Source organism: Nylanderia fulva, unplaced genomic scaffold (assembly GCF_048542155.1).
Source record: "Nylanderia fulva isolate GAGA-0341 unplaced genomic scaffold, ASM4854215v1 Scaffold36, whole genome shotgun sequence".
Classification (NCBI taxonomy): Eukaryota; Metazoa; Arthropoda; class Insecta; order Hymenoptera; family Formicidae; genus Nylanderia; species Nylanderia fulva.
This window is the reverse complement of record NW_028190433.1, coordinates 131,780-159,677: the sequence shown is the minus strand read 5'-3', so window position 1 is coordinate 159,677 and position 27,898 is coordinate 131,780. Positions and strand designations below refer to the sequence as shown.

At 27.2% G+C, this 27,898-nt stretch overlaps 4 protein-coding genes across 15 annotated transcripts in view; 3 read left to right on the top strand and 1 right to left on the bottom strand.

Annotated features, from left to right (window-relative positions):
• The window catches only part of LOC114946098 (uncharacterized), a 77,755-nt gene that overhangs the window by 22,413 nt on the left and 27,444 nt on the right, over positions 1–27,898 (bottom strand). For 4 of the 6 annotated variants that reach the window (XM_085485349.1, XM_085485343.1, XM_085485350.1 and 1 more), the window contains one exon: positions 5–153. The gene's annotated coding sequence lies outside the window, so the exon portion shown is untranslated. Of the gene's footprint in view, positions 1–4; positions 154–260; positions 287–10,402; positions 10,447–27,898 lie in introns of those variants that run through there. The other 2 variants (XM_085485345.1, XM_085485346.1) reach the window with 2 other exon arrangements.
• IFT57 (intraflagellar transport 57) lies at positions 46–3,096 on the top strand. 2 transcript variants are annotated; one of them, XM_085485339.1, is made up of 9 exons: positions 46–168; positions 457–709; positions 881–1,079; positions 1,164–1,445; positions 1,523–1,691; positions 1,779–1,887; positions 2,075–2,271; positions 2,378–2,522; positions 2,605–3,096. In XM_085485339.1, the coding sequence occupies exons 3-9, from the start codon at positions 922–924 to the stop codon at positions 2,769–2,771; spliced, it is 1,227 nt and encodes a 408-aa protein (XP_085341465.1). In that variant the 5' UTR covers positions 46–168; positions 457–709; positions 881–921; the 3' UTR covers positions 2,772–3,096. The 2 variants fall into 2 exon arrangements, with proteins under 2 accessions (XP_085341465.1, XP_029178355.1); XM_029322522.2 differs by having other exon boundaries at positions 46–709.
• On the top strand, positions 3,264–15,425 carry LOC114946091 (protein croquemort). 5 transcript variants are annotated; one of them, XM_085485338.1, is made up of 10 exons: positions 3,264–3,465; positions 10,894–11,032; positions 11,125–11,148; positions 11,236–11,288; positions 11,383–11,524; positions 11,599–11,802; positions 11,888–12,099; positions 12,468–12,762; positions 12,853–12,926; positions 13,304–15,425. In XM_085485338.1, the coding sequence occupies exons 2-10, from the start codon at positions 10,913–10,915 to the stop codon at positions 13,572–13,574; spliced, it is 1,395 nt and encodes a 464-aa protein (XP_085341464.1). In that variant the 5' UTR covers positions 3,264–3,465; positions 10,894–10,912; the 3' UTR covers positions 13,575–15,425. The 5 variants fall into 5 exon arrangements, with proteins under 5 accessions (XP_085341464.1, XP_029178350.1, XP_029178351.1 ...); XM_029322517.2 differs by having other exon boundaries at positions 3,265–3,465; positions 11,125–11,288; XM_029322518.2 differs by lacking the exon at positions 3,264–3,465 and adding an exon at positions 9,817–10,029 and having other exon boundaries at positions 11,125–11,288.
• LOC114946092 (orexin receptor type 2) overlaps positions 19,969–27,898 on the top strand; it is a 37,192-nt gene continuing 29,262 nt past the window's right edge. For both annotated transcript variants that reach the window (XR_003822553.2, XM_029322520.2), the window contains exons 1-2: positions 19,969–20,264; positions 25,022–26,009. Coding sequence is in view for 1 of the 2 variants with exons in the window: in XM_029322520.2 (XP_029178353.1) it covers positions 25,557–26,009 (453 nt within the window). In the remaining variant the exon portion in view is untranslated. The remainder of the gene's footprint in view (positions 20,265–25,021; positions 26,010–27,898) is intronic.

Here is a 27,898-nt window from a genome sequence, read left to right as displayed (position 1 = left end):
TTACCAAAAGTATAGATGATAACATATAATATACTGTGACGATAGTATAGTACTGTCTATAGCTTGTAGCATTTACTGTCAGTTGTTTTACTCCGATTGGTCAGCAATCCTCTAACGTCGACGATATTCTCCAATCGCAATCGAACTCACAACCTGTTAAAGTGAAATGTAATTAAAAATATAAAATTTACAAAAGCCTAAAAAAATAGAATTAAATATTAATATTCTCTCAAAATTATGTTAATAAAAATGGAACTAACAAAGTTTAGCAATTTTATTCTAATTCACAATCAATCTGTCAACTGATCAATAAAATTGTTATTAATAATATTATAGCAGTCATAGGAATTTTTTCTTAATAATTGGAGATCAATTTCTGTCTTTATATATATGTGTGAAATAAATAAACCATTTTTCTTTTTATTCTGAGATTTTGGCTTTATATTTGTATCGCAGTTTAAAGTTCCAATGCCTGTCGACGCAGAAACCTAACTTTACTTTAACTTGTCAGTGACAAGCTGACAAGTTGTGAGTGCGCATCCCAGCGATTGACGGATTACGTTATGACAATTGATTGAATTTTTTAGCTTCTGTGCATATTTGAATAGTAGACTCTATGACACGTAAATGTTATGCTGGCATTTTGTAGCATACCAGAGTTTAAAAATAAATGTCAGATTATGCAAAGGAACTGCTTTACAATCATCTAGTAAGTATATATAAATATATATTTTTTAGATGTATTTATATCATTTTAATTAAAAAAATATAATTATATTAATTTTACTTTTTTTCAGCTATATACAATATTAAACATCTTAATTTAAAATATAATTTGACATCTCAATATATAGAGTATCTAATATTAATTTATTTACAGACTTAATACAAAGTGTATATTGAAAGTATAGATACAGCAATATGTTCAGAGATACTAAAAAAGTCATCGTGGAGGATGGGCTTGCCCCATCGGCATCATTTGTCATAAATATTAGAATGGAGGACTTGTTGGAGAAATTAAAATTATTAAATTATGATGCAGAATTTGTTCAAGAATTAAGAATGAAACCAATAAACAAGTAAGATATTATGTGATACACATTACAGATATAATATATTTTATATTTAATATTTGATGTATTAATTCTCAATATTGAAAACAGGCACTATTTTGTAATCCCAACAAATTCTGGTGAACAATTTTATACGTTTACTTGTCTGGCTGCATGGTTGATTAGAAAGGCTGGGAAAAACTTTGAAATGCCGCAAGAATCAGATGATCCTAATTCCACAATAGCTTCAATTTTAGATTTTCTCAGGGATATTAATGTATCTGTAGAATTCCCACCCAATAAACTTAAACAGGGTATCGGAGAACATGCAGTTTACGTATTAGATAATTTAGCTGACAATGCTTTAAAAATGGAAAAATTTGAGTGGAAAAAGTAAATTGATGAGCTTTTAATAGAATAGTTTTAGTAGAAGTGAATAAGTTTTACTAATTTGTAACTAAATATATTAGGGTAAACATTCCACCTGATGAGCCTACACCAGAACCAGATATTGAAGATGATGAAGCGGAATTAATTTTAGAAAAAGTCGAAGAGGAAATGATGGCTGAATATGATGATGATGATGATCAAGATATTTTACACATAGACGACATTACGAAATTATATGGTCAAAATATGGTAAACAAAATTTTATTCCTAAAAAATTGTGAATAATTTTGCTGTATGGAAGATATTATATTCATTAATTGCTCTTTTATTTTTCAGAGTGAAACACAAAAACCAGATAATATTTTACAATCTAACACTAATAGAGAAGAGTGGCAGTTAGAATTGGAAAAGGTTTTACCGCGTTTAAAAGTCACTGTTAGAACAGGTATTAAATGTCTTTACAATATAAAATCGACCATTTACTTCAAGTGTTATTATTTACTAATTGACAGTTAAATACTACTATAATATCATTGTAATGTAATATGTTACAATTAATATATTATATATTATAAATAATATAATATATAATACAAGTAATTATAACATATAAATTATATCATAATTCACAGATTCGAGAGATTGGAGAGCACATCTCGAACAAATGAAACAATTGCGTGCAAATATTGCGACTGATCTAAGTGGTACAAAGACCAGCTTAAATAAAATTTACTCCAATATCGCAAATACGTTAGATAAAATTAAAACCAGAGAAACTTATCTTAATAAGCAACTCGAACCCTCCTTAACGGAATATCGTTCTTTGCAGGTAAATTTATATTCAATATACATTATATTTGTGCATATTACACATATACACATTATATATATTGAAACATATACAAAATATATATAAATTATAATAATTAATCTAGGATAGACTATCAAAAGTCAAAGAACAATATAGAGATGTTAGCGGTGGTGTAACTGAACGAACAAGAGTTCTTAATAAATTGATGGAAGAATTGGAACATATAAAAAGAGAAATGGATGAGAGAGGATCTAGCATGACTGATGGAAGTAGGTTTTAGATATCATTTCAACATAATCTATATATGTACATATAATTTCAATGTAATTTCACTTTAAAATGTTCTTGCAGCGCCGCTTATCAACATAAAGAAGACTATCACAAAGATGAAGAACGAAATTTCTGAGATGAATATTCGGATTGGCGTATTAGAGTATAGCTTAATGTGCGCAAGAGTACGAGATCGAACCCAATTACGAGAGGACATGAACAGTACGAGTACTTCAGTAATAATTTAAACCATATACTCTCTTTTATATTTATACATTTTAATCCGTCTTTTAATCCGTCCAATATGTGATATCAAACATTTAATCTTGATTATATGTGTAGTTTTACTACACGGGTCCAATTATTCTACATTTTTGAGGAAGTTATAATATGTAACCATAGAACTGAATATGTTACATCGATTGCAGTGTAAAGCATACGCGGATCTTTCGTTAGCACTTTATATATTTATATAAGCTATTACATAGCTAGTAATTAACAATATCGAGATTACAGAGAGGGATGGTTTCAATTGAATTTCGTTTATGTTAAATAAATCACGTGTTTACATTATATATGTAATTTCGATTCAGCTATGATCTTATTTATTTGAAAATCTCGTATTTATCAAGACTTTATATTTTTTCCCTGCGTGTATTGCTTTTGCAACACGTTTTCGAAAGTTTATCATCGATACAATCGCGCAGCGAATGTACACGTGCGTGAAAATAAATATGTATGTGTATGCTGCATCGCGCGAGTCCACGACGGTTTCCCGAGCGGCGCAGCAGCTAGTTGGCGCCAGAACTCGCGCGCATTCGCGCCTTACATCTGGTTACATCGCGGTGCGAGTTGAACGCGAAAAATTCACCGAACTGTCCATGAGAGGTCAAAAAACGCTGAGAAGCAGCTTCGATTTAAGGATTTTTTACTCTCGAACAGGTAAGGAAAAAAGAACATTTGCTTCCTCCTTTTTATTATTATTGATACGATTTTCGCGATTCGAATTTCTTATCGAATTCCTTATCCGTTTAGTAATATCGATTTTATGTCGAGATGAGATAATACATCATCGTTAAAACGCGACGGCAATATTATAATGATTGTATCGAGAACTTTTCATTATGTCATCAGAGATGTTAAAATTAAAACTTCGCAAGTTTTGCGCGAGCATTATTTATTGATCCTAAGATTATGGCGCGCTTTTTATCGTTTGTCACGGATAAAAAATGTGTCGGATGAGCGTTTGTAATAAAGAGCGCTGTCACATAAAGTATTTTATATCGCCGTTTATATCAGCATGAATCATAACATAAAAAAATCCAACCAAACTGTCACTGTACGATTGTGCTAGACGTGAATACATATTATATTAGTATTATTATATTATATAATTTATTTATTTGATAAAGAGAACAAGTATTTAACCTTTGACTTTAATCTAATTTGTATTTTCGAAGAGAGATACGAGATTTATAGAAGATTTCTTTGCATATAATATCACAATCAGTAATAATATATATAATACGATTACTTTTTTATGAATATTGTATTCACATAAACTTTATAATATAAATAGAACAAATAAAACAATTTTATTTAATTTTATGAAATCGCTATCAATAGTAGATCATCACTTTCATTGTCTGAATATACATATATACTAGTATATATATATATATATATATATATATTAAATCACTATCAATAGTATCATCACTTTCATTTATCTGAGTACATATTAAATCACTATTAATAATATCATCACTTTCATTATCTGAATATATATATCAATACATATCTTATTATTTCCAGATATAAACAAGGAATAAAAGCTATTGATTTCAAATAAATATTTATTTCAATAGTGTCGCATTAACACCATTTATATGGAACAAATAAAATATTTATCTGTTTTGAAAAAGGATTTCTTATATCAAATAAGTATTTTTTTATGGCAAATCAACATTATTAGTTTCAAACAAATAGTATTAATAGCACTATTGAAATAAATACTTATTTGAATCAATAACTTTTTTCAGTAAAGGAACAGCTATTTATCTTTTGTACTAATCTTTTCTTTTTTAAACATTATTACGTAAGAATTTTTTTTTAAATAAATTTAAATTTTTAGAAATTAAAAAGAAATGCGAAATTATGAACAGTATGATATTTAAACGCTCATCCGTAGCAAATATTGAAAATATATGCATTTAACTGATCTCAATGAATATAACAACAATAACCATGAGTTTGATTCGTGTTTCTTATGGTCGGCCTATAATTCCGATCATGTCACAAGTTTGATTCGTGTTTCTTATTTTTAATCCATATCACAGATAGAAATATCACTCGATGTGTTATAAAAAAGGATTAAATATTATAATTTATAAAGAGATATGAATATAAATTTGTCTAATTATTTTTACTCATTTTTACGCGTTATTTAAACAATTCAAAACGTGAATTTAAGAAAAATTTTGCGATACGCTTTATATTTTATTCACTATATACCATAATATTTTATGCCTTCACTATTCCGAGCAAATTATAAATTGTGTATCTATATCTTGTCGTATAAGCAGGATGCATGATAACTTTCTTTTAGATTTGTGAATCGCGATGCTTCTGTTGTACGCAATTACCGGAAAGATTTTCTCTTCGTCTTTCACTTTCACTTCACGCTTTAATAATTTCTCCGCATTTCTATCTTATGCACATTCGAGTTATATGCGAAACAATTTTATTAAGCAATCGATCTAATTTATATATTACGTGTTTTTTGTGTGTATACTCTAAATTGTATAATATAAAAAATATAATATAACGAAATGTTAAGTACTTAACACATATGCATATATTTATTTCTAAACTGTTTTCTATTGAATATATTCTGAAGATTCTTTTATAATAATTTTTCTCATAAAATAATAATGAGCATTTCGAAAAAAGTTATTTAATGTTGCATAAATGAATTAATTTCAATGCATTTGAATTCATGTTTGCTTTTCATAAATAAGTAATTAGATACAACAGACATATTTAAAATTGCTCCGATAAGAAAATATACGTCAACAGAACACGAAAATGTTTATAAATAATAGAGTAAAAAATATATTTTTTGCGCTGTTGAGTTGTGTGTAATATATATGCATTGCATAGCGATAAAAACGTTATAAATATAACATCAAAAATAGAAATGACGCATTATATATTAACACAGCGTAGTGTCAGTTTACCAAATTATCTGTAAAATGTCACTGCTCTGACTCGTCAATAAAAGTTAAAAACTAGCAATAAAATGCACGATAAGATGCCTCGCTTAATTTAACAATTCAAGAGTCTTAATTTATTGCCAAATCTGTCATCCAAACATAATTAAATTATCGATGAATGTATTACTCAAGAAACCACATAAGAACTTGAAAGGAATTTAAGTTACTTTTTTGCTGCAAGTCAAATAATTTTTTAAATATTTATTTATATCCAGAGTTATTTAAATATTCTGAGTTTTTTTAACTATATATTCTATCAACAGTAAAAATCATGGTAATCGTATGGTAAGAATTTTATAAGTTTTTCTGATTAAATATTTACTACAATAAAAAATATTAATATGAACATTAATCATAAACAAAAATTAATCGAACATATTTTATATCTTATTGTGGTAGATATTAATATTTTTTATTGTGATAAATATTAATTAGAGAAACTCATAAAATTCGCATATTGTCCCATGATTACCATAATTTTCAGGGTAAATTCTAAGAAAAAATCTCTATGTAGGAATTGTTTTCAGAACTTTTGTCATCATGACTAATTATATTCCTTATTAGACATACATATCCTCAGAAAAAGTAGTCATATGACTCAGTTGATTCATTTCCATCCAATTAAAAACCTTTCAACCTTTGTCGCCTGATTTTCTTATCTATATACATTTCTTTATGATTTTCAGCATATCTATTGTATATCATTCACATTTGCGATCGCATGAATAAATCTGTGAACTTTGAACAGCTTACGATAAGTATATTTTATAATGCATTCGTGAAAAAATTCATTTTTCCCACTTGTAATCTCAATATTTATTCTGCCGAATGATTAATCATAATATGTATAATTCAATGGATGATGATTTAATATTTTACTAATTGTAAGTGCATTTATGCGTTCATCACACGATCATCTTTTACTTGTCTCGGAAGCTTATATATAATTATTGTTGAAACTGATATAGTTGAAAATAGCTTTGTTAGCAGATAGTGCATCGGCTCCTGGTATAAAGTACAGATAGATTTATGCAGAAAGATGTTACATAGAAAAAAGAGTCAAATCAACATTTATATATTCATATATGTGCAATAACATAATATAATTCTTCTTATAAAATTCTATATAATCTTATTTTATTATGAAAATAAGTTATTTTCTATCTAATTTTTCTTTTCCAATTAAAAAAAAATATTCTTAAATAATAAAAGATTAATATTTTTCTTGATTGAATTATAACTAGGGTATATAAATATATTTTTATTCAAGCAAATTTTTTACATATACACAAATATATAAGTTATAATTTGACAACTTTTTGCATATACATGTACAATATACGAATAGATAAGTGTATTTGATACTTCTTTTTTTATATATATGTGTACTAGAAGAAACATATATTGATCGTACTAATATCCCGATTTCTCAACTTGTTAATAAAATCTTATATTCATCTATATAATTCATTCTACTTTAACATAAATAAAGATAACACATTTTATAAGCTGTTTCATTAATAATCCATATGGTACAGAAACATATAGGTATGTGCAAATATACATTTCAAAGTTTATTTAAGAATTCGAAAATAAAGAAAAAATTTTCATAATTCTAAATTGATTATTTCTTTGGATTTTTATTTCAATATTTTTTATTCAAAACCGTACGTGCTTTTAATTAAGTTCACTCCGTTTTTAGAAAGAATCTAATGTTTGAAAATAGGCAAAAAGTATTATAATGATTTAAATAATTATAAAACCAAAACATTAAACTTTGTTCTATTAAAAATTTTTTTAAATATACGATTTTCATAAACATAAATCTTTCTAATCATAAATATAATCATAAATATAAATATATTTCATAAATATAATCTTTCTAAAAAGATTTATTTTTATTGGTTATTAAAAATAACATATCTTTATTGCGATTTAATTACACAAATGCTATTAGATGAATTCTTGTTTTAAAAAGATATTCATAAAATAATAATGTGTTAGATATATATCACGTAAAAAAATTGTTTCACATTTTTTGTAGAAAAATTTAGAAATTTTACACCGGTATAGCTATGAAAATTTTAAACTCTTGTAAAATATGTTATATATTTTCATATCTTTAATTGATGTCCAAAGAAACGAAAAAATATCTTGCATATTTGTTTTAAATGATTCTTATCTATCAGATAAAAATAAGAGGGATTGTTTTCAACAATATTTCTCGAGTTTATCAGGTGCTAAAGCACTCGAAATCTAATACCATCCTATTCGTTTCGATATATTTGACAATCAGTGGCCAGACTTTGCACGGAAGAGTTATTTATCTCTTTTTCTCTTGATACGATTAATTTCGATACACGCACAGGTACCTTAAAAAGATACGTGCAAATAAAAAAATATACGTCTTCAACAGAGATTCTATTTTAAACATTAAATAAACTACCTCATTGTTATACGATTAAAAATAAACACAAGAATTTGCAATCTTGGAATAAAAACTATATTGAGTGATTAGTTATTCTTCGTCGAGAGGAAAAAAACGGCCTGCCACTATAACATCTTTCTTCGATGTGTCTTTGAAGGAACTTAAAATACGAAAAAAAGGAAAATGACTGAAGCCTATCCTTCAATTTCATCATTATCTGATGACCCTAAAATGCACACACATGTAACTGCTTCACAGACATCTGTGCGGTGAGAAAATATATATTTAGAATATCGCAAAATCACTGAATGTTTCCGTGTGTGTCTATCATTTTTTTTTAAATTAATTTTGATACTTCTCGAATAAAATTTCAATAATTGAACGTAAAAATATGAAAAAATATGTAAAAATATTTATATCGTGGGCAAACATTTTTATTGTTACAGCAAGAAATAAGACGTTATTATTATTAGGTTTTAATATCTGATGTGCTTTCTCCTTTTAAATATTAGTCAATCTTATTGAAAAAAATTATATATATATATATATATATATATATATTATTTGAATTTTTATTCTGTATCTATTAAGCTCGAATAAATTGTCTAAATCGTCTTTTCTAGAGTTTTCGCTTGACATATTCGCGTTAAAGTAATTTAAGCAAAATAATTATAAGTAATCGTAAATATTTAAAATAATTATTTACAACAACGACGTGCAAGTCATTCGGAAATTGTTTTGCCGAAGCAGCATATATTATATGCTTTCGTTTATAAAAAATACTGCACATTGTGCATGCACACAGTATATGGTATATACAATAACGTACGTCGCGGTCATATATTGTTATCAAGAGCAATTATTATAATTCTCTATAAGATATATGTACTGTTTGATTCTTCTTATTGCACATATAATCGATATATACAATTATCAAATCTATAAAGCAGTGGAAAAGAAATTTAAAAGAAATAATAATCTTTTTTTTTCAATATTAAGATTCACGACACATTAAAAGTTTTATATGTTAATTATAGAATTAATAAATTTATTATTTCTTATCCGAAAATCTTCAAAATTAATAAGAGAAAATCTTAAAATAAAATTAATAAATTTCTTTCTTGTAGAAATATGAGTATAATGTATAATATATGTATAATTATAAATGTTTTTTTTGTAGAGATAAAAGATAAAAAAGGTATTGAATAATTATTGCGATTTGAAAAAATAAAAATCTGATAATCGATTGATATAAATAATATTTTTATCATTTATAATTATATTAAAATAAATTTATATCAATATTTAATTATAAAATTTATATCATTTGATTACATCAAAGATTTTTATACACTATCTAAATTTATTATTATTTTCAAATCGCAATTTCTATATATTTCTATATATTTTTCTTATATTTTGTCTTTTTGCCTTTTTATCTCTACAAAAAATATCTAATCATTATATCATACATTACTCATTTATGAGGAAAAAATTCATCTTATTAATTTTTAAACTCTCTACGATACTTCACGTTTTTCTCACGAGTATGAAGTGTAACATATTAATTTATATGGTAGAACATATAGAACAAAAAGAGAAGCAGACTTTAGTAATCCATACGTCTTCCTTTGTGCGTTATGCTTGCATTATGAAATTTGTACACATAGATGCGAAAAAGCTGCAAGTCACCACTGTGATTATCAATGTGTACCATAAATTATATCGTGAATTTTTTAACACGAGACAACTTTCCATTTCTTTTAATTACTCAATATAGCGCGATATAGCGCAATAATTACGGTAAGACAGGTTAGTCTACACTCGATATAAATCTGACTTAACACCAGCTGATTTTATCAATTATTTCATTTTTAAGATTAATATAGATTGATATAAAAATATAGATTTATATAAAAATAAATTACATTTGTTTACATTGCGATTGACATGTGATATATAATATATAGTGACATATGAATTGTGACATGACATTTTGGGATATTTCACAAGCACATAAAGGCTATAATATATAAAGAATCGTAGGATTTTCGATTTCTATAGTTAAAATTGGGGCAAGCAAATAATCATTAACATACTTGATTTCTACTTGTTTACAAATATCTTAATTATTATGCAGCATATTACACACAACCATTTCATGAAAGATGTTTACCTTGACCAGCTGATACATGTTTCGTCAGACTACTTTTACGCCTTTCAAACAGTTACTTTCATGAATGGTTGTACACAACTATCCTTCCCTATAATTACATAATGTCGTGTTCTGTTCGTAAGAGCATTTCTTTGTGGCTTAATAAGAATAATAATTATAATATATGAAAAAACCGAGTAAGTCGAAGCTTACGTAGAACTTTTGAAAATATTTTTGATAAAATCATTGCTAAATTCTATTTTATCCAGAGTAATCAATTAATTATACTGTCAAAGCTAAATTTTCTGAAATAAATTTTTATATAAAATTTTTTTATTTTCTTTATACTATAAAGAAAATATTTCTAAAATATTACTTTATATTATCCAAATACAATTATTTTTAAAATGTATTTGTAAGATGATCCTGAATTTAATTTCTGCTTGTTGCAGCTCTCATATCCTCATAAAAGTAAAAAAGGGAACTAATTATTACTTATTTATGGCTTTCAGACCTCTAATTCCTGTAAAAATGGAGAGATCCAGTACAAAAGTTATAATTATTTCAGTTGTCGGTACAATAATCATGCTTCTTGGCATAATCACAGGATCACTCTGGACCACTTACATATATGATTGGGCTATCACAAAGGTACGTTGAAGAAATATATTAAATAAAATTTGATCTCATTAAATGTATATAAGTACTATTATGTTTATAATCCACATATTCTTTTTACACAGATATTAATATTAACACCGTCATCTGTAAGTTATAGTATGTGGAAAGAAACTCCTATACCAATGTATTTTAAATTTTATATGTTCAACTGGACAAATCCCCATGAATTTCAGGCATCGTTAAATGCAACACCACACTTTGAAGAAATGGGGCCTTATGTTTTTCGGTATTGTTATTTCTACAAAATCACTTATAACATTCAATAAATTAAGCTAATACTAAATTAATAATATATATTATATATATTTTTTTCTTTACAGAGAAATTGATTATAAAGTAAATAAATTATGGAATAACAATGGAACTGTCACATATCAAAGAAGAAAAGTTTGGTTTTTTGAGGAATCATTGTCCAATGGGAGTCTGACCGATAAAATAACTAATTTAAATCCAATAGTTGCAGTAAGACATTATAATTTACCAATTATTAGCATAATTTTTTTATGTATTATATTTTACACAATGTTCAATTTTAGACAGTCGGGTTCTCTGTAAGACATAAGTCTGCATTTGTACGCAAGTTAACCAATGGATTTATGGTACGTTTGGGAGAAAAACTAGTATTAACTAAAAGTGTAAATGAGTTGATATTCGAAGGATTTAATGATACATTATTGGACATTGCAAAAAAGATGAAAGCAACTGAACTTCCATATTCAAAGTTTGGATGGTTCTATGCGGTAAGCATAATAAATTGAATATACATCAAACACAATTTGATTAGATTTGATTGATTCTAAACAATGAGTATTTTTTTGTTCATAGAGAAATGGCTCAGACAGTTATGATGGGACATTCAATATGTTCACTGGATCAACAAATTTCTATGATATGGGATTGGTCAAAGAATGGAATTTCAAGGCTAAAACAGATCATTATGAGGATTCATGTGGTATAATAGAAGGATCAAATGGCGATTTTTGGCCACCTTTGCCAAATAATAAGACCGTATCTGTCTTTGTTTCTGATATTTGCACGTAAGTAGTAAAATATTTATATAAAATATAAATATTATTTATGCTACATTATATATGTAGTTGTAAAAATAAAAATTACTTTAAATTAAATATTAATTGCTATTCAATTGACATTTTAAATGAATTTATTGTTTTTTTTTATTTTAATATATCATATCTTTAGTTAATTTTTAAAAGGTTTAATGTTAAATTTTGAATAAATTGGATTATATATTAACTGTTCCATACAAATGTTACTTATACATATAAATTATTTGCATACACATTTATATATTTATATAAATAGTATGAATTAGTGTCAAAAGTTGATTTTTTTTTAAATTAAATATAAAAACGTTCATAAGTAATAAAATTTACATATTGTTTAGATCTGTGAAGTTATCATATGAAAATACAACAACATTCCAAAGTCTAACTGGAAACAAATATATTGGAGATAATAAAATGTTTGATAATGGCGAAAATGTACCATCAAGACAATGTTATTGTCCCAATAGAGATTGTGGACCTAGCGGAGTTTTAAATATTTCATCCTGCAAGTATGGAGCACCGGCATTCGTTAGCATGCCACATTTTTATTTAGCAGATGAAAGTTACAGAAAGGCTGTATTAGGAATGTCGCCTGATAAAGAAAAACACGAAATCTCGATGGTTATAGAACCGGTATGTATTTTGCATAAAGCATTATTCTTATCAATGTTATATGCAAGTATATTGTGCTACGTAGATATTACCTAGAGATAACTTTTACAGACTACAGGTGTCCCAATGCAAGTTCAGGCGAGACTACAATTAAATTTATTAGTAGAACCAATAGAACACATGAGGTAAGTAATATGTAATTGGTCTCACACATAAGAATTTCATGAGAATAAAAAATAAGGGATTATTTGAAAGCCAATGAAACAATTGTGAGGCATATGTAAGAAATAACATTTTCTTTCACTACTGATTACTAAATATATATATAATAGAAAAATATCTGAAATATTAAGATGCTTTATTTATAAGATATTAAATTTTAATTTTCTTTATTAAAATTGTGCTGTGAGTAATAAAAAAAGTTATCTAAATTATTGAAAGATTTAATAATAATTTAATTAAGAGAATGTTTGAATTACATATGTATTATAGAATTAGATATATACTCTTTCTATATGTTTTTGAATAATTTATCTTATACAATTTATTTTTCATTTTTCAGTATATTTGAAAATATAAAGAAGACGTACATTCCAATGTTATGGTTTTCTCAAGAGGCTAATCTAACTGCCAGTTATGCAAATCAAGTTAAGCTACTTTTGATTCTTCCAACATTGGGTACTGTAACATGCTTTGGAATAGGAGGCATTGGTATCTTAATATTCTTTATTGGACTGTTTATTTACGTCCGACAAAAGTGGCGAGGTGAAGATAATCAGGTGTTAATATCAAAATATGATGGCGATATTAGGAATAGAAGCGACATGGAGTAACTGCTTTTTCTTGTGTGCCATTGATATAGTAATAGGAAATTTTTACTTCTTTCTTTTTTAATTTTTTGCTTTCTTTACAATTACATTCAAGCTTCCTACCTTAATTTGGAAAATTATAGAGCAGAGATAAGACTGTATCAATGTCTTATAAATATATTTGATGAGAGAAGCACAATTAATGTATTATAAGAGTATAAAAGTGCCTACTTTAACTATAGTATAGTTATGGATCCAACAAGTAATCAATAATAGGTGTAGTTCAAAGTCTCAATATAAGATAAAAGTACTAAACTAAAAAAATTATTTATTTCTACATTTGACAAGATATAAAACAAATATGTTAAATAGTAAAAAAACATGATAATATAATTATGCAGTAAAACAATCTTTAAATACACTAAACAATCTTTTTGATGTAATGTGTGAAAGTAATGCACTAAAATGCAATGAAAGAAAATATAATATTATTGGCACGTTATTAAGTATTATGGCAAAAATAGATGAACTGTTATTTTTCATATATGAAAATAGACTGGTTTATTATTTTTCAAATATTGAAAATTATTACTATTCTCTACAACAGAGGCTTAATAGAGTTCAACAGAAAATAGAAATTACAATTATTTCTAAAAGAGAATTTCAATAAGCAACTTTGCTTATTATGTAAAAATGATAATTGTTACTACTATTCTAACAATCACGTACATTTTGAGATATAATATATTTTAAAGCAATCAAGAGGGTATTTAAAAAAATTTTGATTTCTAAATTTATACACCTTTGTAAACAACCTGAATAAATTTAATTATTGAAAAAGGAGAGAATCGATAAATTTTATCATTTTTTATTCTTATTTTCAATTCATCAATCAGAAATTGTAAATAAAATTTATTTTTCGAAATATAGGTGTATAAACAGAAATATTTTTAGATAAAAAATTGTTGGTTCGTGCTATGCAGATTGTCCTACACTTTATAAAGCTTATTAATATAAATTATAAATTATTATAAATTCGAATAAATATATATATATTTAAAATATTATAATAAATATATCTCAAAATGAGCAAATATTTGCATTTGTATCAGTGGAAATAGTAGAATTACTAAGAGAATTACTCGTGCAAATTATATATTGCTATTATATCTGAAGGAATAATTTTTGAATTTTAAATACTTTTCAAATCAACAATATTTTTCTGTTCAATTGTGTACATAAAATACTGAAAGGATGTTACCTAATTATAAACGTACTAGAAATGATGAGCGCTATGTAATTTTGGATCTAGTCTCCTCATCAATCGCTCATTATGATTGCAGCATCTCTTTGCGAGATATATGGTTATGACTTGTAATAAAATGCACAGATTATTATATATTATAATCTCTCAGAATGCTCGATTTATTATAGTAAACTTATGTATGTAATGAAGAGCTAATGTATAATGAAAATTTTTGTTGTATATACAGCGATTTTGATTAATAGTTAATAATTTATAGTTTTGCGAATTATTTTAACTTTCTGCTGATTACACATATAACAACTTGCGATAAAATTAAATATTATCAAATATAGAAGGCTTAGGCAGACAATACATTAAAGAATGCATTATTAAAAGATCTGTTTAGATATTGAAAGCTCTAAAAATCCAACCAGTAATCACATCAATATATAACATTTATGTAATGTTTGCTTTTATGATATTATTTCTGCATGTTTCGGATGCTATAAAATATGTTATATTCTTATGTAACTAAATTTTAATACTTGTTGTCCTAAATATCTGTGATATTCAATGGAGAAAATGTATGTACGCGAAAATATGAAAAATATAAAACTTTTATCACAAAAGTATGCATATTACATCATTCATTATACCTTCACTTTTAATTATATGTATAATATAAGAAACTCAATTTTCTTAAGCTTCCTTCTTTGTGTAGAAGAGAAACTGATGTATGTAATTTTAATTACGAGTTAATTTTGCAGGGTTTTACGAAAAATAGTATAATAAAGTAAGTAGCTTAAAGTTAAAATTATAACGAAAAAACATTTTATTCTCCTTATATTAAATAAATATTTTGTATCGATAAATCGAAAATGCATTCTTGCAATTATGACACTAATTATTTGAAGTATCTGAGATAAGTCATCTATTGTTTATGAACAATTTAAACAATTTAATTGAAAAATAGTTATATATTTTGGGACGTTCTATGTAAGATCATAATTTATATCGACTAATTTTTTATCTATCTCGCCGCGAGAATTTTACGAACCGCGCATTTCAATTGGCTTTCTATTAATGTATTTTTGATGATAAAACGATTTAATAATATGACTGCGTGACGAAAAAGACATAGCTGTCATAATATTATATATGGTCAAACAGTCACGTACGTATTTTGGAATCGTCGGTCTTTAATGGGAATTTCAATTAAATATAGACATATAATCGGCTCCCTTTATCCTTCCGACCCCCTACCATGTATAATCTTTTGCATTTTTTATAATATTTCCCGGATATTATACTCTGCTATATTGTTCCTGTTTCTAGACCAATGTTCCTTTCCCTGCTTAACTTCGTCGTACAAACGTATTAAAGCGGACCAATTATCGTGACAATGCCGATAGAAGAAAAATATTATTTTTATACATATACACATGTATTTGAATAAATATGTATGTGTGTTAAAAAATTATTTTTTCTTTTTCATTTATTATTTTCATGATTTTGATGAGATTGACCTGTTTAATATATCATCTTTAAATTAAACAAACACGCTTACCGTGAAATATCGCGAGTTTCTGTACTTTAATTATTAATAACATATCGTATTACGTTATTAATTTAGAGAGATTTAGGATATTATATTTATAAGTTATATATCTACAAGAATATATTGTATCTCTCAATTATAATATGATACTGTGCTAAAAGTTTTTAAATACAACGTTTATATTTTACCATAACATAAATTATTATTTAATTAAATAATGAACATTTTTATAAATTAAGAAAAAAGCTGGAAATATACGATATGCAAATATTCCGCGGTATTCGTGTGTATTCTTTGTGTGGTGTTTCTTTGTTTTATATTTTTATATCTAAAGCTAAAATATTAGAGAATTTGTGACAGTTTTACGGGCTACTCGATGTAATATTATACTTAAAGTATTAAATACGTAGTATAAATGTATGTTTCTTGCTAATTTGAATAAGATTGCAATTATTCAATTATAACCGAATTTTCGCGAATTTCTCCCTCCTTTTAAAGTATGTGTATTTTTAAAATATTAATATAATATTATATATATATATATATATATATATATATATATATATATATAATAATTGTGCATTTTTCTCTGTTCTGTAGCTGTTTTATAAGTATTTTGCATTTTATTATTTTACTACTGTATGCATTATATTGTTATTATTAATACTGTATTCTTATATTCCCATTAGATTAAAATATATGTAGCGTTTTCCGCAAATATTTTATTATGATTGATTATCTCTAGAATGCTTTTGGGATAAAACAATGTGAGTAAATTGCCACCTATATTGTATTGATAAAATTTCCTGGGCATTATTCCATATTTATTAAAAATAGCTGGGCTTATTTAGATAAATTGAAAGTTTCACTCTCTTTCGATCATTACTTTCCTACTTTCGAATCGATTCAAATAATCGGCTTTCCACTTCAATATTAGCCTTTCTCGAAATGATATTTCGTATATTGATAAGAAATTACCGCGTCATGCTGAGCCTCGGATGAAATAAAAATATTTACTTTTGTCCTTTCTCATTTATTCCCTCTCTCCCTTTCTTTCCGGTCACGCACTCATGGATAGGAATATAGGTCGTCCAACCGCACTGAAGCGAATCATAAAGCTGGAGTTGGCGGTGCTGCAAGCTTGACATTATATCTCTTTCGTTCGTTAAGTGCATTCGGAAGAAGTTGTTCCGCAAAAAAAGAAGATGCGTTTTTCAAGAGATTAAAGGAGCAATAAAAAAAAGCAGAGCACAGCTTATCTGTATTCCGTCGGTTTTTCTCATTCTTCTCTCTCTTTTCTCTATTTTTCGTCTTGAGAACTTTATCTCTCGTTGATTTGTTACTTGTATTTTGTTCCCTTGGTACCATTGGGACACATATGTCTCCAAAAATAATACCATACTGAAAAATATTCTATATACTAGTAGAAATAATTTATAAATATACTAAAAAAAATAAAACAAAAATATATTATTTTTTGCTAATTTAATGTTACTTTAATTTATATTTAAAATATATAATACCAATATATTTTAATATCTTTTGCATGCCATTAAAATTTTTTTAAATATAACAGATGATAATGTGATAGATAAAAAAACATGTATATTACATTATCATCTATCATATTCAAAAAATGTTTAATAGCATACAAAGGATATTAAAATATATTGGTATTACATTTAAAATATAAATAAAAGTTAACATTAAACTTATAAAAAATAATATATTTTTATTTTGTTTTTTAGTATATATTTATAAACTTTTTCTACTAGCATATAGAATATTTTTCAGTATAGCATTATTTTATAATTGAAAAATATGTATCTACATGTATCTTCGACATTGTCGCTTTCATGTCTAATGATACAAAATTCATTATCTGAAACGACGTGCGTAAAAGCGCTATTAATTAAATAATTTCTAAATTCGAAAACCTGTTACGCGGTGATCGGTCAATTTTGCTCGGACATACCTCTTATGATACTGTCCCTTGTCTATTCCATAAGGGATAAGATTAATTAATGTTAACGAAGCGAAATTAACGCGACACGAAGGTAGGACGACCAGTGGAAAATACTTTTTTCGATAAATCACTACAGATAAGCAGTGACAATTCAGTGGTTGATGATGAATGAACATGCAAGTAAACATCGAGGGACGATGAATACTTCGATAGAAAAAGCGATTTGTTGAAAAATGATGGTGTGTTTCTAGTTTCACAAATATATCTTAAACACTTGATATAATCTTTTACATTATACATAGAACAGAACAATTTATAACTAAAGTATGACATTTTTTTGCAGTAAATTTATTTTTTAAATTTGAGACGAAATTTCTCTTGGAATAAAAATATCGAGTTATCAATCATTCTTAAGGTCTAAAAAATTCGGAAAATCTATTGAAAATAAAAATCTTTTTACGAGTTAAATTTTAGAAACAAATTAATAATCAAAACGTTATGTTTTTAATTTCAAAGTGGAATTTATTTCGTAATGGCATTTTTATTAAAAAATTTATCTATAAATATCTATAGATATTTAATCAAAGTAAAAACTATAATAATTGGTAATTTATCTTAACTCTTTATAAAAATTTTTATATCAAGCTTCAAAATGCTTTCAATGTTTTATATAATAATCATGAATCATCTTATAGAATACCTTAAAAATTAGAGATAAATGAAATAACACAATTACATGTTGAAAAAGTTATTGCCATCATAAATCATTAGTTATCAACTTTTAATTAGAACATAATTATGTATCTATATGATAATCAGAATAAAATGATGAAAATGTAGATATACTTCGTCTTTCTTATCTCAAGAAAGTAAATTGAGAATTTGAATTAATGCTACAAATATACGTACGTAACGGGAACAATTTTCTAAGTTCCATCCATATTTCATGTCAAAACAATTCAGAAAAATCACTTATTCAAATCCTTGAACTCACTTAGCAGATAGGTAGAAAAATAAATAAAAGTCTTTCTTATAATTAATATCCAATCTTAATAGTCAAAGCGCGAATATAGATTTCTAAAAATGGAGTTTTTAAGTATTAGATTTAAACTATGAAATTAATCAAAAAATTAATATATTTCCGTCTTCTCGGATTAATCTGCTTCAATATTACTATCTTTTGTCATTAAAATGATAATTTGTCATTACAATAACAATTTCGTTATTAAAATGACAATTTATCATTAAAATAACGATTTTATTATTAAAATGACATTTTGTCATTAATATGACAAAAGAATGTACTTATATTGTAATGATGCACACATTATAATATAATATCTCATTTCAAAATAATTTATGATGACAAGAATAAAGTTGTTGCATATTTAATATCGCTATTTAATAGCGTACTTTATCGCGGAGCTTAATATTCTCGAAATGTTCTTATTTGAGAATTATCATTTTGCGAACAAGCTTTTTGTGGACAATCTTAGATTTTCTTTCAACTGCACAATTAACAAAAATTATTGACAAGGAAAATGTGAAAGATTGAGCAACTGTTAGCGTGCGACGCGGCGTGATCGGCGTGTATGTACCTCTCGGCGTCCCTTTAAAACCACGCATACCTCAGTTTCGCAGAGTCCGCCGACGCGTTCGCATCCTCTTTTCGCGAAGGAGCTCTCGGCGCTACTCCGGCGGGGTGTACTTACCCCTTTGTACACCCTTTGTGAAAGCCATACAATTTAACGATCCTATACAGAGAAATCGTCCGTAATTATTCAATTTGAGATTTTGCTTCGCGAAACTGCTCCACAAAAGCACGAATCCGGAAAGATCAAGTTAAAAACTTTGTGAAGTCGCGTGAACCTTGTGAAAATCTCAAATCTTTGATTTTTCGCTCGGCAGAAGTATATACTGGCCAATTTTTCGGTAAAATCACAGGTAATAATTGTTGGGCGCGTATCAGAATTTTTAATATTTGTCCGCAAATTATTTATTCTCGAGAAGTTAGTAAATTGACTTTGAAATTCATTGTAAAATTCAAAAAATCGTAATAGGAGTAGAGTAAGTAGGGTGCATATATATTTTATTGTAAATATATAAAATTATTATAAATATAAAATATACATCACAGATATAAATATATATGCTTATGGCACATATTTTATATTTATATTTTTATATTTATAATAAAATATACACGCACCTATTTGCTACGATTGGCTCTTATTGATATATTAATCAAATTTCAATCTAAAAAATTATTATTTATGTCAGTCAATATTTGCATGCGCAATATTAAATTTATTCTAATGTTTTTACGATTCTTATATACAATGTTACTATTTAAAATAACACAAGTAGTTAAATATATAATAAAATATACATAAGAATTTTCATTTAAATTGTAACAAATAGTATTAGATATTAGATAGAATATTAAGCATTATTTTTTATTGTAAAATAAATATTTTCTATTGAAAATATTTTTTGTTTTTATATCTTTTTTATTTTTATTTTATTATTACTAATTTAAGTAGCTTATAATTATATAAGTAGCTTTCCGCAAATTAATATATGAAAATTAATGACATGAATTCAAAATTTGCGACCCTAAATAACAAAAAGTAACCAATTAATTTTCCAACGAAAAGTAACATTTAATAAATTAATTTTGTCAACGTTATTAAAATAAATAAATTAAGTTATGAGTTCGATATTTTTCTCTACTCTCACAAGTTGCGTTAAAAGAAAACAAAATACAAAGCTAACATGTGAGCTAATTTCTACTGTTAACTATAACATGTATATGAAGAAAAAAAGTGTTGCATGTTGATACGTTTATGTATAAATGTAAAGCGATAGTTTAAATATTTCTCATATTTTTATGGTTTTATCTATATTTGCGACTCGCTGAGATTACGCGAGAATACCAAAAATATTGTTAACGTAATTCTGCTCAAAAATTCAATTATGAGCATGTAAGAAATAAAAATTTCATCTTGTCGAGTAGGTGGTGGAAATTTTCACTTAAGAAAGATGTTATGAACAAGTTATATTAAGGAAGGATGGTCACGCGACTTTACACCACGATACAAACTAAAACGTGATCGTACCTTTGCGGGTAACTTTAGAGTTTTATCGCGTACATTTATGTCCATTTATATATTTCAACGACAGAGAAAGAAAGAAAGAGAAACTAAAAACCGATTAATATTACGCGACTATCATTTTGAATTAGATTTAACTAGTTGTTTTGGCAATTGGCCCGATGTCAATAACGATCCCGATACGTGATTGCAACAAACGAAAGTGCGGTTATGCAGCGATAAATCAGCGTGGAAAACTTTACGAGACCCCGAATATACTAAAAGTCTAACGACGCGTTTCCTTTCGTACGTAAGTAAATGCGGAATATATTTTGGCTTCCCAGATATACATCCTAAAATATTTCACGCGTTTCTTTCTTTCTTTCTCTTTTTATTTATTATACAGATTAGTCGGACTGATAAACGAAATGGGACATTACACAGAGAATAAAAAAGGAACTTATTTTAAATGCAAAAGATGCAAGCGGATCTAATCTGCTTAATGTAGAAAAGAGTGAAATTTTATGGAGGGCAAATATGAAATGTAGAAGAAATGATCCATCGAACTTTTTTCACGCACAATCAGTTGTATCAGCGATAACACAGCACAGATTCCCTACCACGTACATAACGTACCGAAAGTTAAATTAATCTTTGGCAGATGTAAAGGACTGCGGAACTGAGTGTCGCATACACTCACAGCGACTCAATTTTCTGAAACACTTGAGGGGCGTACCTATCTTCTTGCCTGCACAGTTAATTGCGAGCTTTAATTACTTCGTTTTCATGAAGAGCGAATTAATAAATTACATATAAGATAAGATTTTTAAATAAAAGAATTATGTTAGAATTTTTGCGGAACTTACAAATTAAAAGAAGAAGAAATTGAATTTGTATATAAAGATACGAGAGTAGTTTCGATTATTCTCGACGGAACCATGAAAGTTTTACGAGTAAACGTTGTTCGATGTGATAAAAGAGGAGAAAGAACTTCAACAGGACATTAGCGCTTTTTTATGAGTTTGTGTTTACTACAATTTTAAATAGAAAAAAATGGTGAAAAGTTTTTGATAAAGATAGTAAAATCGCATCATTAGTCTCTCCATCGAGATTAAAATTGCAGCAATATTGTTCTTTAATAAATTAGAACGAGAAATGTAAAGATATAGAATATTGAATATTAAATTAAAAAATATAAAATCTACAGAAATTAATTTTGATAATTCTGTAACATTTTTTCGTGGATATGATTATAGTTATTATTTAGAAGCGAAAATTAATTTAATTATTTCTGAAGAATCCGTATAAGTTTGAAAAATGTAACTCACAAGAGGTTTATTAATTCTTAGATTTATATAAATATATATAAATGTATATATAAATTAATTCTGATAATTTTGTGACATTTCGTGGCTATAAATAATATAATTATAGTTATTATCTGAAAGTAAAAATTAAATATTTACTTCTGAAAAATCCGTATAAGCTTGTAAAAATGTAACTAAACTTAAAAGAGGTTTATTAATTCTTAGCTTTATATATACATACATATACATATAGGTACATACATATTGTATATACTCTCGTAATATTGGCATTATATTATAATTTGACAGTCAATTTTTGGTCAATGAAAATATCAATAATTTTCCACAAGCGATTAAAAATGAAACATTTTTCGCAAATGGAATTTTCTTGTTAGAAGGAAATATAGATAATAGAATATGCATCATTAAATTCGAAGCAGAATTTGTTTTATACGAGCGGGCGATGTCTTCGCCAAACATATTGAATTATATCGTCATATCAGCATAAGTAAATGAATTACGACTTGTATAAATTATTATTGACCTAGAAAGGTAAAACGGATTGTACGCATACGATTTTTACGATCGTACTAATAGCGTAACTAATTTTTCGTCAACCATTTTGATTCGATAAAATAGAATAAACCGATAGAGAGAACAAAAGATACAAACTTTGTTATTAGCCCAACAAATCACCTGAAGACATAAAATAAAAAGAACACGTAATAACTGCCACTAATAATTTCCAATTATCTGGAGACGCAAACCTCTTTTTTTTTAATTATTTCTCACATCTCTATTTTCTACGCCTCTACCATTTTACAATGTAAGTCTTTATTGAGTTAAAGCGGCGTTGTTGACAAAAACTCGTAATTTTGCAAGAATTGACCGGCTATACTTCGTATCCTACGTCTGTAACGTCATAATTCAATATATCTGGCATAAATATTGCGTCGACCTACTTTATCGTATCGCTGAATATTGAGCTTCAAGCTGTGCTACGTGAAAAAATCTATTATATTAACAAATTACCGACAAACAAGATACAAATCCGCAACTACTATAGTCACATATCGGTTCATATTCATCAATCGCGTAATTTAATCAATGAATGTTATTTAATCAATTTTACAAGAACATTAATCGCAGTAGGTTACTCTTAAAAACTTTTTATTTACTTTTGCTAAAACTGTCTCAGTTCTTGCTAAACATATAAATAATATATCTATATATTATGTTCGCAACTCTAAATCAACAGAACTTTAATTTGTAAATTCACTAACAATATGGGAAATTCTGAAATTTAAAAAATTGTGACAAATGTTACTCTTTCAGTAATAAAAATTGACTCGATATTTTACGTCGGACAATGATTTTCTTTTTGGATTCTGGAATTCTTTGTAAGGACATTGATTTATTCGTAACATTACGTTTGTGTGCAACCGCAAGATTGCTTCAAATCATCATTTTACTCCCGCTATTTCTTGCGTAAATACAAATCAATTTTCGCCGATAATCGCTCTTTACGATGAAGAATTTTTCCCCTTTATTAATTGTATCGATTTAAATAAATCAGTTGCATAAAAATTTAAATATAGAACAAAGTGTATATAAAGTGAGAAATAATTTAAAAAATATTGATTTATCCCCGGAAAAAAATGTATAAATAATTGTATAATTATACATATAATCGTAAAATTATATGTGAAATATGTCTATTTTTATACATAATTATATAAATTTATATATAAATTATAAGGGTTCACATATAATCGTGTCAAATTATATATGAAACATATATATTTATACATATATATGAAGAAATATTTATTATATATATGTATATAAATTTATATAATTATATATAAAAAGCACTTTTATCTCTCTAATTATGTATGGAGATATTTCATATATGATTTTGAGATTATATATATAATTTTATATATTTTTATATAATTTTATATTGTTATATATAAAAAAATTTTTCCCGGATGAAAAGATGTTTTATTTTTGGACAACAAAAAAGCCACTTCCTCTGGCGGTTATTAGAAAAAGAGAATTAAACTTATTGTATATAAAATCGTAAGTATCTTATACATATATCTGAGAGAATTATAGAAGGATTATAGATTTAACAGATTCTGGGCTATTGAAAACTCGCGTTGAGCATCTCATAGAATTCAGCGCTACTGACGTGCATAGTGTTATTAAAAACGGAAACGGATATTAAATTTGCTTTGCGGGTAGCGCACAAAAGATGAACGATTTACGTTTCTAAGATCACGTTCTTTCCTGTACACAGATATGAGGCTGATTACAATCGCGCCTTGAGGAACGGAAGAATGCATAATCCTTTGCTGCAAAGAAATTCTGCGTTGAGGTCACCCAAGTACATACGGCCATGGCCGTAGAAAGAGGAGAAAAAGGAGAATCGTCGCAAACTTTGAACGACGATCGTTGTGGAAACATCGAGTATCTCCAAGGAGCTTCTTCACGTCGAGAATAATTTACATTTGACATTAATTTATATTTGACAACGTGCAATTCATTCAACTAAATTCCGCCGCTACGCATCGGCGTCTGCGAGATGACACCTGCGTCATTGATTTAAATGTATATATACGGTAGAACGAGTGATTTATCTACGTACGTGATTTATCCGGTCGAATTCCACATCGATCGATGAATGCCTATATTATTACAATGCAACGGAACGTCAATATTAGAAACAAACCGGGAGTAATTAAATCACTTACGCGGCGTGTAATCTCGCACTCGAACGCGACGTTCGAGCTTAATCGCGATGCAGTAAAATAAAGGAAAAAATTTGGTAAAATATGAATCTCGCCGCGTCGATGATCGTCGCTTTGCTGGCGTCGATGAGCGACGCACTCGACGACAATGGGGTGGATGATTACTACTCGTTCACGGGCAACGACAGAGATGACCTCGAGTACGCGAACGCGACCAATTGCACCAACGACTACTGCATCCCGGACGAGGATTACATCGGGCTGATGGTGCAGCACATATCCCCCAAATTCTCCGATTGGGTGCTGATCGCTATGCACAGCCTCGTTTTTGTCATCGGTATAATCGGCAACGCACTCGTCTGCATGGCCGTCTATCGGAATCACTCGATGCGAACGGTCACTAATTATTTTATTGTCAACCTGGCGGTGGCCGATCTCCTCGTGTTGCTCATTTGTCTACCGCCGTCAGTTCTATGGGATGTCACGGAGACCTGGTTTCTCGGATTAAAGCTGTGCAAGGCCGTGCCTTATCTCCAGGTAAGCCATTTATCTTTAATAATTAACCGAAACATTTCTGCTTCTTGATCTCCCGAATATGTTGACTTTGAATTTCAGATCGCGCTGCAGAACAGTTATATATGCATATGTATGTCGTCTTTATTATTCGGTAACAAATGATACAATTAATTGTTGAATTAAATAGAGTTGCAAAAGCTTTCCCGAATACAATCGAATCGAGAGAAAAAGTGACACTAAAAGCACCAAGCGTAGTTAATTTTATTTTATTGTAAATAGAATATATATTTAGAATAAAATAAAATTTACTGCGCTTGGCTCTTATCGTAATGTCATTTTGGAAAGTTTTGATTTTTTTATAATATAATAAATTTATTTTAATCAAAATTAGAGATATTTCAAATATATTTTATATTCACATTTTACTTACTTTATTTTAATTTTACAATAAAATAAAATTTACTGCGCTTGGCTCTTATTGTCATATATTTTATTATAAATATAAAATATGCATCATCAATATAAATTTATATTGACAATATATTTAATATATTTAAAATATCTCTAATTTTGATTAAATCAATTTTATAATAAAAAAATCAAAACTTCCCAAAATGACATTACATTTTGTGATCCATAATCATCGTATTTAACCATTCAGAATAGTCACATACTAATTAAATGAAAAATATCTTATATAGCTTTTCATGACCTTAAATTAACTTAGTCGAACTCGTTAAGCCCCCGTGTATCCAATACTTGTTTGCAAGGAAAATTGAAAGCGTGGTTGGTTCACAAATTGCTTTTTCCAAATTGCCTTACGTTGATAAATAGAGATTATCCTCTTTGGGCAATAGATTTTCTTACAATCTATTTGGACCTCTAACCCCGGCTGGGTCTTAGATTTCAGATTGTTACAGTGAGAAATAAAATTGCTTGAGTGAGAACAAGATTGATGTGATGTGTTTCATTCAAATATCAATTAAACCATTTTTTTCTATAGAATTCAACAATCGTGAAATTGAAAAAATACTGACATACATAAATTTGCATATTATTCATTACATTTTGTCGTTATCAATGTTTAAAATTATTAAATTATGATATAAGCCAATAATTCCAATCTAATTATTTTAATATGTAAATTTTTGATTATTTAAAAAGCTCTGTCATTATTTAAATGACTTAAATGATAAACTGGTGATGTAATACATTACGCATTATAATAATTCACAACATATGTTATAAAAAATATCTCGCTCTTTTATTTCGAAAAGAAAAGCTTTTATTCAATATCATGTTTCCACGCCTTCTCAAGTTTTGTTCGAAAACTTCTCGGATATGGATGACGATAAAAGAATTTTCTAACATGTATATAGAAGTTTTTTTAGAGTAAGCATGATAAGAATCTAAATAAAGAACTGCGATGGTCATGAACGAGTCAGCAACTTTTACCACGTGTTCGCGTAGAAAAAAGGAAAATTTACGATTTAATCCGTCTATACATTACTCGATTTAATATCCTAAAATATATATATCAGAGAGCGTGAATTTCACAGAGACGCTGATTCGCGGTGTAGGTGATAAAACTAATATTCGACATCGTGAGAAAAATTGATGTTCGGCATTCGCAAACATATCACGTACATCCCGTTTGTGGTTCCCGTAATTTTTAAGAAATGCTTTAGGTTTCCGAAAGGTACCTCGGAATTCACAAGCATTGAAAAGGAAGTCAAGTGTAAAGTACATTTTGTAAAACTAGTTTCCATCTTTTAGTCTACCTTCATATCGATTCATAGCTACCACGCGCGCGATCTTGAAAAATAAGATCCTTGAAAAAATCCTTGAAAATATTATACTTGTTATATATTAACATGCAATGTTTGTCTCATGAAAATCTATCGAATTTT

Bases quoted from the DNA above. Each gene is read 5' to 3' on its own strand.
- IFT57 (XM_085485339.1), top strand. From the start codon at position 922: ATGTTCAGAGATACTAAAAAAGTCATCGTGGAGGATGGGCTTGCCCCA. The intron at 1,692-1,778 runs GTAAACAAAATT...TTTATTTTTCAG, and splicing joins AATTATATGGTCAAAATATG to AGTGAAACACAAAAACCAGA. The intron at 2,523-2,604 runs GTAGGTTTTAGA...ATGTTCTTGCAG, and splicing joins ATCTAGCATGACTGATGGAA to CGCCGCTTATCAACATAAAG.
- LOC114946091 (XM_029322517.2), top strand. From the start codon at position 10,913: ATGGAGAGATCCAGTACAAAAGTTATAATTATTTCAGTTGTCGGTACA. The intron at 12,100-12,467 runs GTAAGTAGTAAA...CATATTGTTTAG, and splicing joins TTTGTTTCTGATATTTGCAC to ATCTGTGAAGTTATCATATG. The intron at 12,927-13,303 runs GTAAGTAATATG...TTCATTTTTCAG, and splicing joins GAACCAATAGAACACATGAG to TATATTTGAAAATATAAAGA.